Raw genomic sequence first — 15664 nt, 5'->3', positions numbered from 1 at the left:
CTGGTGGCGGATGGCTAGTAGCATCTTCAGCGAGCGTGAACTCGCGAGATCAGGACGATCTCACGAGGCTTACCTGCATCCATCCCTGACCCTTCCCACCTGCTCCATGAGGCTGATATCACATAACTATGCATCTAAGTCTGTTAATATCCTACTTATTCTTTCCCAGTCCAGTTAACCTCACAGCACGTTGGTTAAGTTCAGTTAACTAAACAGCACGTTGGTTTAGTTCAGTTAACCAAACAGCACGTTGGTTTAGTTCAGTTAACCAAACAGCACGTTATACAGTCTGAAGTACTGCACCTGCATGTGTTTACGAGGCTGGCATGAGGTCTTACAATAATTGGAATGTCCTTCAAGACAGCGACAGGGATTCTCAAAGGAGAAATGTCATGGGCATGACGTGACGGGAAAAAAAACAACCTAGGATGGACCAAACGTCAACACTCCCTCTCCGTCCATCGTAAAGCCTTGGTGACAGTTTCTCTACCTCCTGGAGCGGAGCCCCTCTTCAGATTAAAATGGGTCCTTGGTGGGATGTTTCCAAGATGCTTTCTGATTTCAGGGGATCCATCTTCCAGGTCCAGTTGGCCTCATACTTACTCTGAAGTTCAGCCTGAGAAAGCAGGCTTGCGTCTTGAGGGTTGAAGTATACAAGAGTATTCAGAAGACCTACCATCTCACCACTGGGTGGTCTTTCTGAACAGATAACGTTCTCCATGCTAAGGAACACTCACTCGGCGATGTGCTGACCCCTGGTGGCCAGGTTGGTAATAGAATGCAATACCTTGCAGAGGTCAGTTATCGTACCTAATTATTTAACTGTTAATGAGGGGTGTGTCCGAGTACTTTCAACTAAGTTATGGGGAGTATTTGAGCACTTGGAACATCTAGTATAATATATTTATATCTGTGGTATCTCTTTAACAACCATTTTATTGTGCCCTGTTTTGCAGTAGGATCAAATAACTAGAAAATGCATTTCCTGCAGAAAATGCAAATGCACTGCAGCTTTGTCTGAGCCCAGGTGAATTTAATTTTTCACCTGTGCTGGGACCAAGCTGGGGTTTCACTCCGGTGGGATGTCACATCGATGTGGACTTGGTCGGGCCCCATCAAATGTTTGACATACATACTTTGTTTCAATTCACCTGGGCCCAACTCCCAATTCATGGCAATACAATCAAATCTTCACCTCACTGTGTGTTCACTGTGTGCTCTGTGTGTTTCACTCATTCACGGATGGGATAAATGCAGAGACCAAATTCCTTGTATGTGTGAGCATACTTGACCAAAAAAGCTGATTTACATTTTTTACATTGACAGACGTGTGAGAGCATGCACACACACAAACTACAGCAGGTGGTGGAAGAAGTACCTGAAAGCCATACTTGTGTAAAATTACTGATATCTTCAAGTCACCCAAAATAATACTACTTCAGTAAAGTCTTAAAGTATATGATATTAATTGTACTTAGGTATCAAAGCCATTTTGTGATCGTTTTTGAACGGTTAGAAACCAAGTTACAAAGTCTGAAGTAGTTGAAGTGTCAGAGAATTGACTTCCATTGTAAAAACAACAAAAAAAAGTAGAATATCTTAAATAGTTTAAAATATTTTTAAAATCTGAAAGGAAGCAAGTGATTCCAAGCCAGGAGTCTCTAGGTGAAAAAATGTGGAAGGAGATAGGTCCCAAATTTTGTAGAGAATAAGAAAGAAGAAAGAAAGAATAAAACTTAAGAACAACAGTTGAGCAGCACTCTCCTAATTATAAAACATAAAAAATAAGATTCTCCAAATTATTATTTTTCTTTATTACATTCAACTTTTTGACATCGTACAGGGATAACAGATACAAGAAAAAGCAGAAACAAAATGAGCCAATAAACAATTACAAATATCCACCTTATTTATCATTGTCATCTTAAGAAGGCTAAACATGACGAGCAGAGCACAGCCCAGTGGCCCAGTGGTTCCGCTGGTCGTGTCTGCATGCCTTTGACCCCCTGTTCACTGACATGTGTTGGGGGTCCAACTGACTTACCCACAGCGAACAGACCACCAGCTACACAAGAAATTCACCATGTGTTCCCAGGCTGGACTCAATCTATTCTACACTTTATTCCAAATACATTGATGGTTTTGCTTGGCACCTTTAATGAGTCTCACGTCCATGACACCACACCAATTGGATGTTATTATATAATCTAGACGTTTGAAGGCTCAAAATGAGTAACACAAGTCAATATGGGATCGTGAGGCACACATATTGGGAACATGAGAGAAAATGATTTTCAGTAGAGTATTTGGAAAGGTATTAAAACGTTTAAATTTAAATTATGAACCTAAATGTTTCTAGTGATATTTAGCATCAACAAACCTCCTTCAAACATTACAATATATGATTAAACTAGACAGTGTTTAGTGGAGGAAACCTTTACTCTGCTTCACCCCTGCACACAGGACTGCAATTACTTTTGACCAAAAGTGAAGTTTGCATTATTTAAAAGAGTACGACTAAGAGAGTGACATACGGACAAGTCCATTGCCGAAGCACAGAACAAGTACAAAAAGACGTGAAAATTGCTTTTCACTGTGCAAAAATAGAGTTCTTCTGGAGAATGATTGAAGTCACCACAGCCATGAGAAGCGTTTTATGGGCCAAAAATATGAACCCTTCAAAGGCCTGTTCCCCTTCTTGAAGGGAGACCCCAAGTGAAGCTGTGTTGACTCTGTAAGAACGTCAATCCCTTTTACAACTTGGGTTATATCCTTGCAATGGCAGCCAATGGTGATGTGACAAGTAATTCAAGTAGTAATATACAGTTGATGGAAAAGGGCTTTGGCTGTAATTGTTTAAAATAAAAGATGCGTTCAATGGCTTCTCGATAGATCAATAAATAAAAGCAATACCATGTCCATCGGCCAACTCAGATGTCGGCTTTGAACTAAGACAATAGTGTGTTAGGTTTGCCAATGTTGATTGGCAAACGTAACATTCATTTGAATTGGAGCTGCATGTATAAACACTGGTATTTTGAAATAAAAACTGTAACATGATAATACTCAATCATCAACAATGTCACATAAAAAGGTAGATGAACGTAATGAATATATGGCACGTATACTGTTTAAAAAATAAAAGGTTATCAAACATGAGTTGTTAGCCAGTCCCCACTGTTCTGCATACAGTGTAGCTTCACCACTCCATAATGGAACCTAGCCAGAGCTAATCTAACACAAAGCTTTTAGTAGCCGTATACAAGATAAATACTGAAAATAATCAAATAAGTAGCATGTCAATCTAAAGAAGCTCCCACCCATCATTAGATTCGACTGGACAGCCTAGATTTTGTTGACATAATATATCAACCATACAAAGCATATTTATACACATTGGGTGCACGTACATCATTTCATCAGTGCCTTACAATTCACAACATATAATAATGCATTTAGCCATCTCCTTGTCTTCAACCTGTTGCACCACATGCACTGCTTTTACACGATTCACCTCGGATAGGCAGAAATATGTTTGTCTTTAAAAAAAAACATTTCACCCAGTTCGCCATCAGGCATTGATATGGGATAGCAGGAACAGGGCAGGACAGGGACAAAAAAAAAACTAAAACCAGCCCTGGCATCCGGCCTAGAACGGCCCACCCCAAGGCGAGCCGTTCTAGGCCAAATGCCAGGGCTGGTTTTTTTCTTCTGCACATGTTTTTTGATGCAACCGCAAAGCCTGCCTGGAGGATCCTGTCCCTGTAAAGTTCTTCAGCCCTCGTGGCCCACTTTGCTGAAGTTTGCAGCAAACATATCAGTCAGTTTGGAAAATTTGGCCGCATCTGTCTGACAGGCATGTCTTTTTTTGGCCAGCAATTACCACAACCCCTCTCGCTCTCAACGTTTGTTCTTATCCAGGGTTTTCCAGGGAACCTTGGAGTGAGCTTTGAGGGAAGTTGCAGCACGCTGAAGGCAAGTATGTTTTGATTTCTGTACTTGAACCAAAGAAACATAATTATTTACAGCCGTTCCCAAGTTTCTTAACCACTAATCCTGACCCCGACCATAAAAAAATTAACATAGAAATGAACACAGTTTTTGGCCAACAGAGGGACGAGGGACGGGACCTGAAGCGGCCGCCGTCCCACAGGACAGTGTTGGCTTTTCAGCTGGCGACCCTCGATCCACTAAGATCTGAATCACTGCATGACGACTTTACACATTTTCTTGTTAATGATTCATAAATGTGTTCAAATTTGAATTTGACCGATATATATATATATATAATGACCTACTTACACCGCTGTCAACCTGCCATGTCTTATGAGGAGGATGAAAATCAAATGGACCTGGTCTTATTTAGACAGCGTCCAAAACGGCCGTGGACCGAACGGAGAACTAGGCGGGCATGGCGGCGCTGCTACAGTGAGCGCTCTGCTCCGTGGCAGCTAAGCCTGGCACCGCGCATCATACGATTCAAGAAAAGTGTTAATAACATGATGTTATGTTACCCTGGCCGGGTGGTCCTGTAATGGTGTTAAGGGGCCGTCCGACAACAAAATAAAACAAACAAAAAAAATACAAATAATGAATCATCATGAAATATAAACACTTGAAATTGTGCTTAGTGTATTAAAAAAGATCAGGTTTTGGTTGTACTCTTACTTTTCATCTATTCTTAATGTTCGCAACAGGCACATTAGATCATCTTCTTCATCCAGTTGTCAATGGGGGATGTGGAAGTTATTTATTTGATGACAAACTGTTACAAAAAAGAAGAATATTGGTAATAAAGGCAGTGTCCCTCATACTGCTCTGCACTTGGTCTGCATAAGAACTGTGAGATGGGACGTAGTCTATTTGCCGTCATATTATGGCTTTATAGAACAACGCTCCCTAGTGGCATTCCGAAACAATCGATTAAATGGAGCTGGTATCCATGAACATCCATACATTTTCACCATGACTGCCAGATGAAACAAGCATGTCTTTGGTCTATTTATCAATATCTTCAGGGCAACTAGAACGGGCTGCTCTATCACAAAAAAACAATAAATCAAACTAAATTATAAATCAAACATTAAAACATATGTGAATAAGCATTTTGTCAAAATTAACAAACTACTCCTAAACCTCAACTCACCACGTTAACAAACAACGTACACAACAAACAACATAACGTACATAACAAACAAACAAAGTAAAAAGTATCCATGATACTTTGCGTGTGAATGTCCACAAATGAAAGTGTCTGCAGCCCGGCATTGCACTGTGGGGCAAGCAAAGTGTAGCAAAGTGCAAAGTGTATGTGTCACAATGTCCAGGAATGAAATACTTGAAAAAATAAAAATAAAAAAGGAAAGTAGCATATTTAACCTGGCATCGTGGTGGCGGGCCGAGCTAGCTCTGGGAGAAGTACTGGAGTGCGCGGCGCAGGTGACCCAGGCGGTCTTTGAGGGCGGGGAGGGACAAGACGGTGGTCTGGTAGGCGGAGTCCAGCTGCAGCACCGACAGGACCCACCAGCACCAGGCCGGCCCGTCCGGAGACGCCTGGGGGGAGGAAATGAGACCTTTACATTTTTTGTCTTTCTTATTTCTTTTGCGATCCTGTGCTTTCTGCTGCGAGCCCCTTCATTTCCCGCCTGGGATTAATCAAGTATATATCTCCATCTTATAGTTTTGTCTAATAAATGGAAGGACGTTTGAACAGCATCCGAGTCGTGACTGCAACTGTGCAACTATCATTTATTTCTTTGTTATCCATCAAGTTTTCTTGCATCCAAAACCTTTACGGTTCTGAGAAGTTGACAACTTGACACTTTTGATGGCTTGAAATAAATTCTGGGCCGACACAAAGAACGCAAGTCATCGTTTTTAAAAGCAATGAGTGAATGTGGCTCTGTACTAAAATCATACAATTTTAAAACTTTATATCAGTCAAAAGTTCCACACTTAGACTATGTTTACAACAGTTCATAACCACACTGTAGAGAGCTTTACTCAGGTGGAAGCGGTCCCTGACGTCTTAAGGTACAGGTAAGACTGATACAGGAGACAGTGAATTCTAAACGCATGTCGGCCGTCCCTAGAGGCCGCTGCCAGCAAAGCCAGTCGGGGCTCCGCTGGCTCCCTCACCTGGATGTTGTCCTCCTTCTCGGGCATGGCTCCGTACTGCGCGCTGATGCGCTCCCGGATGTGTTCTCCAATGCGCTGGAACCACTCCGCCGCCTCCTGGTACACGTCGTCATGGAGACCCTGCAGCACATCCAGCTCGGGCCCTTCCACCTGGAGGTCAGGGGTCCACAGCGGGAGCCGAGGTTAGTGCGACAGTGAGGGTACCCCGACGGGCGTTACCCCGACCCCCAGCCTTCACAACTCCAGTCCCGCCGTTGTGTGGCTTTGTGATGCAGACATGCAGCCGCCACCGAACGGAGAAGAGGGGGTTAGGGAGAGAGAAGACTGAACTTGGTAATGCAGCGTTCTTACATAACATTTGTCGTCCGTTTAGGGATTCTACGCTTCGATTGTCCTCAGCCTCACCTCTAAGTACTTTGAATTAAAGCATCTAATAAATTACCAGCTTGTACTGTCAATTCAAAAATCATTTGGGTTTGCGCACGCGCGCACACACACACACACACACACACACACACACACACACACACACACACACACACACACACACACACACACACACACACACACACACACACACACACACACACACACACACACACACACACACGGATAGCCAGCGAACAGTGTCTTGGATGAGTCACTGCTCACTTCAACAAGACATCTGCGAGTGACACCTGAGTGTGTGCGTGTGCATGTGCGTGCGTGCATGGGTGCGTGGGTTGGGAGAGCCCGCCTAGTGCATGGGTTGGCAGCACTAGAGAGAGCGTGTGCGTGCGTCTGACCTTGACGTCCTCAAGGTACTCTATGTCGGCCGTCTGGTAGCCGTCTCTCTGGCCCCTCTTCAGCACTCTGAACCGGCTCATGCCCAGTGCGTCCACGAAGGAGCGGCCATCAGGGAGCAGCTTCAGGGCGTGGATCTCCAGCATGCAGCCGTAGTCCGCGAACCTGGAGCCCACACACAGACGTTTGTACTCCAGAGACACTGTGCTGCAGGTCTTCCCTTTACCTGTTGCCACCTGTTCGTATGCACTGGCCTGACGTATGCATTGGCCTGACAACCTGATGCCAATCAGTGAGGCTGAAAATGTTTTAACATCTTTACAAAAATTTCACTGGGTTCATTACATGTCAACACTCCCCTCCTTTGCATGTAACGGACGAAAACAACTATAATATAACCCAACATTATCTATAATGGAATCTATAATATATCTCTAAACTGATAACTAAAGGATAATAACCTTGACTGCTGTATATTTGTAAATCCTTCGAGGCAAAGATTGTCATCTGCTATCTACATAAATTATCTATTCATTTAGGCATTATGAAAATTGTGTAGACAGGAGAGACGTAGCATGATGTAGTGAGAGAGATAGAGACAGATTTAGAGAGAGATGTAGAGACAGAGATGTAGAGAGAGAGAGATGTAGAGAGAGAGATGTAGAGATGTAGAGAGAGAGAGACGTAGAGAGAGATGTAGAGAGAGAGAGAAAGAGAGAGAGAGATGTAGAGACAGAGATGTAGAGATAGAGACAGAGATGTAGAGAGAGAGACAGAGATGTAGAGACAGATGTAGAGACAGATGTAGAGACAGAGAGAGATCTGAGAGAGGGAGATGAGCGAGCGGTAGAGAGAGAGAGGCGTACCCCTTGCTGTGGTCATAGCTGCACATGCCAAACTTCTTGGTTCCTGTCTCCATGCAGCGGCGCATCATCAGCCGGTACCGCGGCTCGAAGACGTGCAGCGGGCAGTGGACGCCGGGGTAGGCCACCGTGCACACAAAGATGGGGATGTCCTTGGTGAGACTGGAGTGTACGAGAGAGATGGAACAGGGGAGGAGGGGGACAAAGAGGGGGAGAACAGGAGGAGAGTTATGAACAGGAGGCATTGCAATATTGAATATGAATTTGTATGTACTCAAATGTTTCTTGGACTTTTTGGGTGACATCTTCAATGTTGAATGCATTTACTGTAATTTGCTTTGGATAAAGCGCCTGCTAAATAAATGTAATGTCATTTTTTGTCATATTGCATACATGTCTGTCAATACATTTCTATCACTACTGAATACACCTTTGCCTAGACAGAAGTCAATTGCATTTGATACAGATGTTTATTTTATTATCTACTATAAATTCTTATTTTTTGTTTGTGTACTCGTGTGCTGCAAGCTTCGCCTCAAAGATGGATAAAATGCCAAATCTCAGCTCATGCACAAATTTAAAAAAAAAGGAGAAAGGGCAGTTGTTCTCAGAACAAAGCTATAATCACAGCTACCAGACGTGCACAAGTTTAGGGTGAGCATTGTGGTTGATGGTCTAATGTTGTCTATCAAACATTTAACGTCTACAAAACCACAACATTGCCAGCTTTATGGCCAGGGTAGACCTCTTCCATTCCAGTGAGAGCAAAGCCTCAATGTGTTCTGGTGGGGGCATGTGTGTGTGTGTGTGTGTGTGTGTGTGTGTGTGTGTGTGTGTGTGTGTGTGTGTGTGTGTGTGTGTGTGTGTGTGTGTGTGTGTGTGTGTGTGTGTGTGTGTGTGTGTGTGTGTGTGTGTGTGTGTGTGTGTGTGTGTGTATATGGGAGGTCAGGGCGGAGTCCTACTTGGACAGTTCAGCCAGTTCTGCGTCATCTATGCGTTTCCTCTCGGCCAGCTGGGAGGGGAAGAGGTGGGCCATGATGTCCTGGAGTAGCACCGTGCTGCTGAACTTCCTCTCCTCAAAATACTTGAAACATTGGGAACACACAGACGGGTATCAGCTCTTCTGACGGAGACTGGGATCTGAATAATAATAAGTGATGCATTGATAGAATGATTTAAATGATGTTCATCACGTGATCTGAGAGTGGTGGGCACCACGAGAGGGTCTTTTATCAAGTTATTAATATACAGTAGGCCTTCGCACAATAGGTGCGTGGAATCAATGTTTCACCGTCTTCAGCTTCATCTTAGTTTTCAGGAGGTCCTCACTCAGACCCCTTTTACACTTTGTACTGAGCTCATAATATATTGATTATACTTGTAACACCTGCATATGACATGGGGAGATGAGGTAGAAGAACCAAGGAGATGATGGGGGGGGGGGGGGGGTGGGGGGGGGTCACCTCTTGCAGGGGCTGCTTGCATAGAGGACACCGGAGGTTGTGGTCCAGACTCCTCTTCACGCAGTTCTTACAGAAGGTGTGGCCGCAGGGGGTGGTGACTGGCTCGTGGAACAGCCTGAAGACCCCAGAGCGTTAACCGCGGTATGGAGACAACGATCAAAACGTATGGAATAATGTACAGCGAGCCGGTCGTTACTGCGGGGAGAAGCCCTGACAGGTTGATGCAGAAAACAAAATATTTTGTTGATTTAAAAAATTATTTTATTTGTTTATTATTTGTTTATTTATTTGTTTTACCAACAAAAAGTAGTTTGATTCTAAGTTTGGAACTGCTTCCATTGCAACGCTCTGTTATTCCTAACAGAATTCTGATACTCAGAAATAACAGAGTGTAGAGTTACATAAATGACCAATCAGAAAAATGTATTAACGAAAGCCACTTCTAAGCAGGGGAGTGGTTAGAAGAGCGATCCCTGGTGAACCGACCTGATGCAGAGAGGACACTCAAAGTCGCTCACGCAGAGTACAGAAAAGCTCTTCTCTCGCCCTTTACCACGACGACCTGCACGGACACAACCACACCACGGAGTCTAAGTACAACACCAATCATACAAGAATGGAAATATTCCATCATAGAAATGTAGCATTTAAATCAATACGAACAAATAGGATATATTAGATAAAAGTAGTTCTATTTTTACTGACTTATTTACTGATAAAGCATGCAAATATATTATATAAACACTTAAAGAGATAGTTCAGGATTTTGGACATCGGGTCTCATTTCCAAGTGAGCCAGTGTGTTATTTATCACTGGAGACCGTTTAACACTTTTGTCCTTCATTTTTTCAGGACACTTCATTTTGTCCTTCTAGTTGCAGAAATCGCTGGTGCTAGGCTAGCACAAGTCGAGGGGAACTGCTGCAATGCAAACCAATTATAATGCCAGACTATTGATGTAATTGTCTGTGTTGATAGAATAATATTAGAAATAAAGCGGCGGAATTTCACAATTTCACGCAGAAGGTAAACACAGAAGCGCACTCCAGGTAATATCAGTCCGCCGCTGCCGTAGCTTGCTTCCAACTACAGGGATTATAAACTAAATTCAATGCGATGCAAGGGTAAGTTTATTTCTAACACTATTCTATCAACACAGACATTTACATCGATAGTCGGGCATTATAATTGGTTTGCCTCGGGAGTGGGTAAAACAGTTTTTATTGGCAGGCTAGCAGTTCCCCTCGACTTGCGCTAGCCTAGCACCAGTGATTTCTGCAACTAGAAGGACTAAATGAAAAGTGTTGAAAACGGTCTCCAATGATAAATAACACACTGGCTCACTTGGAAATGAGACGCAATGTCCAAAATCCTGAACTACCCCTTTAACATACATATGCCGTCTGCATTTGAACTGCAGTGTCATTAAGACTACATCACATTTAATTGAGCTGAATAGTTATAGTGTGATGCAATGTCACACTTAGTGAAACGCATTGTGGTAACATAAGATGCACATTGAGAAAACACCAGGTAAGTAACTGATGATGATTATCCATAACTTTATTCAACTTTATTTGTGATCTCTGCTGCCTTTGTCTTTGCCTTCCTTAGGATGCGGCATTGGGAGTGATTCAGGGATCTTCCTGGTGTTTGTGTTTCAGTGCGAGTGTTTTTACCTCTCCCCAGAGCGTCGTCCTTCCTCATCATCATCATGGTGTCATCGTCTTCATCAGGCGTGGGCAGGAAAGAGACAGCTTGGCAGAGGCTAAGACAGCACTCTGTACCGCTGTCCGCCGCCACCCTGGAACCCTGAGAACACAGAAGAAGAAGCATTTCATGAATAGGTTGAACCTTCGCTAATAACATCTCTATTCTCTGTGGTCGTCACTATTGTTCAAAAGCCGATTCTTTATCTCCACAGACTTTGGAAAAATTAGGATCCTACTTTTCGGTTTTGCTTATTTTTCGCTATAAAGTGTTTTTGTACAGCACAATAAAACTTAAGGAAAATAACAACCTTCACATTTCACCTTTGACATCCCTGTGCCGTTGGAGCCGTGGGTGGATTTGATTGATTCATACAATTTTATACTTTGAGATTCATTAAAACCTGTATAAAACCTGTATACACACCAGTGGTGTGTATACAATGAAATGTGAAGGTTGTTATTTTCCTTAAGTTTTATTGTGCTGTACAAAAACTAGTACACTTTATAGCGAAAAATAAGCAAAACCGAAAAGTAGGATCCTAATTTTTCCAAAGTCTGTGGAGATACATATATCTCAGTGTATACACACCAGTGGTGTTTATGTATCCTATACACGCCACAACCCTCCTCATGCACCGTACCCGTCCCGTGGACCTCCTCTCGGTGTGCTGCCCGCCGCCCCCCGGCCCCCCATCCCAGTCCAGGGACCCCTGGGAGCCTCCAGCCTCGTTCAGATACTCGGACAGAAAGGGCAGAATGTGCTGCTGCTCCTCTGGCACCGCCACGCCCTCTGCCGTCAGTATCTGGGGGCGGAATGACATCAAATAATTAATGACCACCGCAAATCATCCATCCTGAAAGAGCGTCCTGCTGTTGGTCAGCCAGCCCACAGGAAGCATCCTGAGCTGGATGAATGTGACGACCAAACCAGAGCATAGCCACGTGAATGTTCAAATTATAGGAAGGTCTAAGATCAGGTGTCATGTTGTGAGTTGAGATAAGAGACGTGTATTTCTGAAGTTCTGATGTGATCCAGAGATTTATTTTTCCAGCACTATGTGGACATAGTCTTTGTTTGTGGATCTTATTGGAATAGAATTGTGTCTCACTTTGTGTTAAATAGTGTGTATTCAACGGTAGCGCTGATTTAAAATCGTGTCTGGATGTAACGGGTACACCACAAGGTTGAATAACAAGTAAGTTTGCATAACGCTACGGAACTCTTTTGGTGCCAGTTGGAACTCCTTGCACCTCAGATGACCCGGCATTGAGCCGTCAGTGCAAAGTTATGTAACATTACTTGTTTTCACTCACTAAAACTGGTCACAGATAACACCCACAGACACACACGCACGCGCACGCGCACACGCACACACACACAGTGGGAAATGCACTCTTACAAATAGAACACACATTTGCAGGAGTCTTTCCATTTTGAACGTGAGCTGGTGATCTGGGTGGGTTCATTTCATGGGTTCTCACCTTTCTAATCTGGCTCTTGGCGGGGCTAAAGTCGGCCCGGATCGAGAGGCAGTGGTGAAACTGTGCCAGGGCTTCAGTGGGACGGCCCATCTCCTGCAGTGTGTTCCCCTTGAGGAAGAAGGCCTGGAGTACGTGGAAGGAAGCAGCATGAGACATAACCATTTATATTGGAATGCATTCAATCAGAACCAAAATGAGTACATATCTGTGTCGGTTAATGTTAAAACATAAATTCTAATCGTTTTTATAATTGTAGTCCTTAGTTCCACTGACCTAATTTTATTATTATTAGTTTATTTGTCAGGGACAATGCAGCGCACATTATTACATACACAATCATCACAGTCAATTCCATAACAATGTGGATGTGGATGTGTTGCATAAAAGGTTTCTAGCCAGTTGGCTAATTTGCAGCCCCAGTCCATGGTCAGGCCTTTCTAAAAAAGATAATCCATATATAATTTCTAAAATAACTACATAGTGTGAGTTACACGGTCATGAGTTACCACGTTACATGAGTAGCGTTCTAAGGTTCTAGTTCTAAGGTTAGGACATAAGTAGTTTATATAACTTTAGCAAAACAAACGATTGTAACTCTAGATCAGAGGCCGCGATACACACATAAAGGTTTAGATCTGTTTATGCAACTGTGCGTCTCCGCTGGCAAATCATGAAGAGCAAGTATAACACTTCAATAAAAACAGTTAACCACATTATAAGACGTACGTTAGGGAAGCTCAGATTCACACCGTCAGTACATGCGTGAGCACATGCACATCTTAGTTTGGTTAAGGCTGATTTTACAGTTCCGCCATCATGATCAGTGTATTCAACAGAAGTTAGGTCAGTCAAAGAAGTGAGCAGTTTTTGACTTATGCCTTGATTTGCACCATCGAGAACAATGGGTGCAGACTTACTGCATACAAAGCAATGCCATGAGTGGTAAGTCTCTCACCTCAATCCAATTAGGGTGGAGGGAGCAGAGATCACTCAGGTCACTGAGAGCATCCGAGTAGCGTTTCAGCCCTGAATGTGCCTCTGCTCTGTACAGCTTGAAAGCCAGATCTTCTGGAGCTAAAGTGTTAGCTCCAGCGGGGGCATGCATCAGGTGCATGCACAGGGGAGACAAAGTTCATGTGAGCAGAGTGATTTTCAATGATTACCCCCCCCCCCCCCCCCCCCCAACAATACGGTCACTGTGATGATATGCACTACAAATAAACCGGAGTTACCTAACCTGCATTGTGCGCAATCTATAATAGTCTATATTGTTCTCTGGCTGAATTGTTCAATGTTCCGTTGTTGGCCAAAGATGTATATAGCTTTAACTGTTCTATTGCAAGAGCTCAATTCTATGTTATCAAGACAGAGAGGGAGGAGTGAAAATATGAATGTTAGAAAGAAAACAACTGTTTGATCACACACATGATTCACTGTACAATGTGCAATGTTTTCAACCAAAGTACCCCACAATGTATCAATTGTGTTGACATTTCGTTTGTGTTTACTTTTCCTAAAATATACATTCGTGCTTACTCATAAGGAGAGGTTAAATCTCGGGCACGAGTTAATCATCAACAAAATCCAGATGCAATATTCAGTATCAGAAACTGGGTCAGCATTACGTCTCCTCCCATTTGTCAACACCTGTCAAGTACAGTTCATCCTGGGTTCTCCGCGAGAGATTGCTGCCGTGGCTGTATCACTAATCGATTTTTTCAAATCGCAAGCAAAATGTCAACGTGTCTGCATTTAAAAAACCCAAACAAAGTCGTATGCAGGCGTTGCCGTTACATTGCATGATTCCAGCAAGAACAACGCGTTACACAATAATTGAGCCATCATCCCGTGTGTTACACAACGTTAACGTGGATGTGCTTCCTTACCTAAATGCAGAGCCTCGCCTGCGATCCTCAAAACCTCCGTGAATTCGTTGGCTCTGAGCTTCTCCTGGATGCAGCACTTCATCCTCGTCTCTTGGGGGTAGCACTTTTCAACCACGCCGATCAACAACACGTTGTTTTTGGCGTTTTGTGTGTCTCTTTGCTTAAGTCTCTCCTTGCATAAAGGACATTTGGACGGGAGGTACCCGACGCATCTGCGACAAAGCGAGTGGCCGCAGGACAGGGTCGCCGGTTCACACAGGGTCAGCTCACACACCGGGCAGTCCAGCAGGTCCATGGCTGTTTGATATCACCCAACAGGCGCTCCGCCGCGTATATGAACTAATGCATCAACGTGGGTTAAAAGAAGTCAATGATTATTATAAAGTAGTAGTCAAAACAAGTTATTTAACATAACACAGATACAACTCATTATTTCTATCTCCCATTGTCTGTCTAGCCTTCCGTTCGAGATACACAGCTTTTATGTTTACTAACCTCCACTCTTAGGTCCTGGCGCCCGGAAACTGGCCTTTACCTTTTAGTCTAACTTGGCTTTACTTGCAGATAAATACGCCGACGTTATCCATTCCTGAGCACACGGCGCGTCTCTGGTTATGTATACGCTACAGCTGGCTCCACTGAGCAGAGTAGAAAACCCCGAGCCCTCCTCGTCCCTCCCGCTCCCTCCTCGCTGTTCCGATCCACATGCACTCCACAAAACATAAATGGCAAAATACAGCTGAGGATTTGCTCTGTTAAACGGAAAGTCTGTTTGTTTATACAACGCTTGCAATGTACCGACAACCGCAGGACCTAGGTTACATACTCTGTGACCATTACGTTACGTAAATAAAGGTCACGTGACACCAGAGTAGACGCTCTGATTGGAGGAGGGCTCGGCGTACCGCCCTGTTGTGAAACCAAATAAGGCAAGTTTCATAACTTATTGTCTGGCCATTATATATGCTGCAAATGTATGTTAACTGATGGAAAATGTAGAATAATGCGTGAATGAATATATTGTGTTAATATTGAATATTAATATTAAAAAAATATCTAAAATTACTAAGTAGTCCTGCTGTCTTAGAAATCCTAAATAAAACTCACCAAATACAAATATTTAAATGTCGATCAGTGTCCTTGACGCTAGGAAAAATAACCCATAATTAATAATTAATGATTCCACAATTGTAGGTCACTTATATCAAAAACTGCTATGGGTTGAAATAATTATGTAAACCTTTGTACATGTGTGTGTGTACAGGTGTGTTAAAGTTTCTCTAAAGAAAGTTATTAAGGGAATGCATTTGTCCATTTCAGCCATTTGGCTTGTCTGT

General features: G+C 43.3%; 1 protein-coding gene across 2 annotated transcripts; it reads right to left on the bottom strand.

Annotated features, from left to right (window-relative positions):
* Positions 1–1801: 1801 nt before the first annotated feature.
* On the bottom strand, positions 1802–15084 carry lonrf4 (LON peptidase N-terminal domain and ring finger 4). 2 transcript variants are annotated; one of them, XM_084469976.1, is made up of 14 exons: positions 14823–15084; positions 14328–14666; positions 13397–13515; positions 12442–12564; positions 11601–11762; positions 10927–11059; positions 9734–9809; positions 9248–9362; positions 8747–8868; positions 7788–7946; positions 6924–7086; positions 6139–6288; positions 5380–5553; positions 1802–4765 (listed from the first exon to the last, which is right to left on the bottom strand). In XM_084469976.1, exons 2-13 carry the CDS (start codon positions 14620–14622, stop codon positions 5404–5406), a joined length of 1767 nt encoding a protein of 588 aa, XP_084326102.1. In that variant the 5' UTR covers positions 14623–14666; positions 14823–15084; the 3' UTR covers positions 1802–4765; positions 5380–5403. The 2 variants fall into 2 exon arrangements, with proteins under 2 accessions (XP_084326102.1, XP_084326101.1); XM_084469975.1 differs by having other exon boundaries at positions 1802–5553.
* Between the last annotated feature and the right edge of the window lie 580 nt (positions 15085–15664).

The sequence above is a fragment of the Micromesistius poutassou genome (genome assembly GCF_964030765.1).
Source record: "Micromesistius poutassou genome assembly, chromosome: 6".
Classification (NCBI taxonomy): domain Eukaryota; kingdom Metazoa; phylum Chordata; class Actinopteri; order Gadiformes; family Gadidae; genus Micromesistius; species Micromesistius poutassou.
The sequence above is the reverse complement of the archived record's forward strand: the minus strand, read 5'-3'. Positions and strand labels throughout refer to the sequence as shown.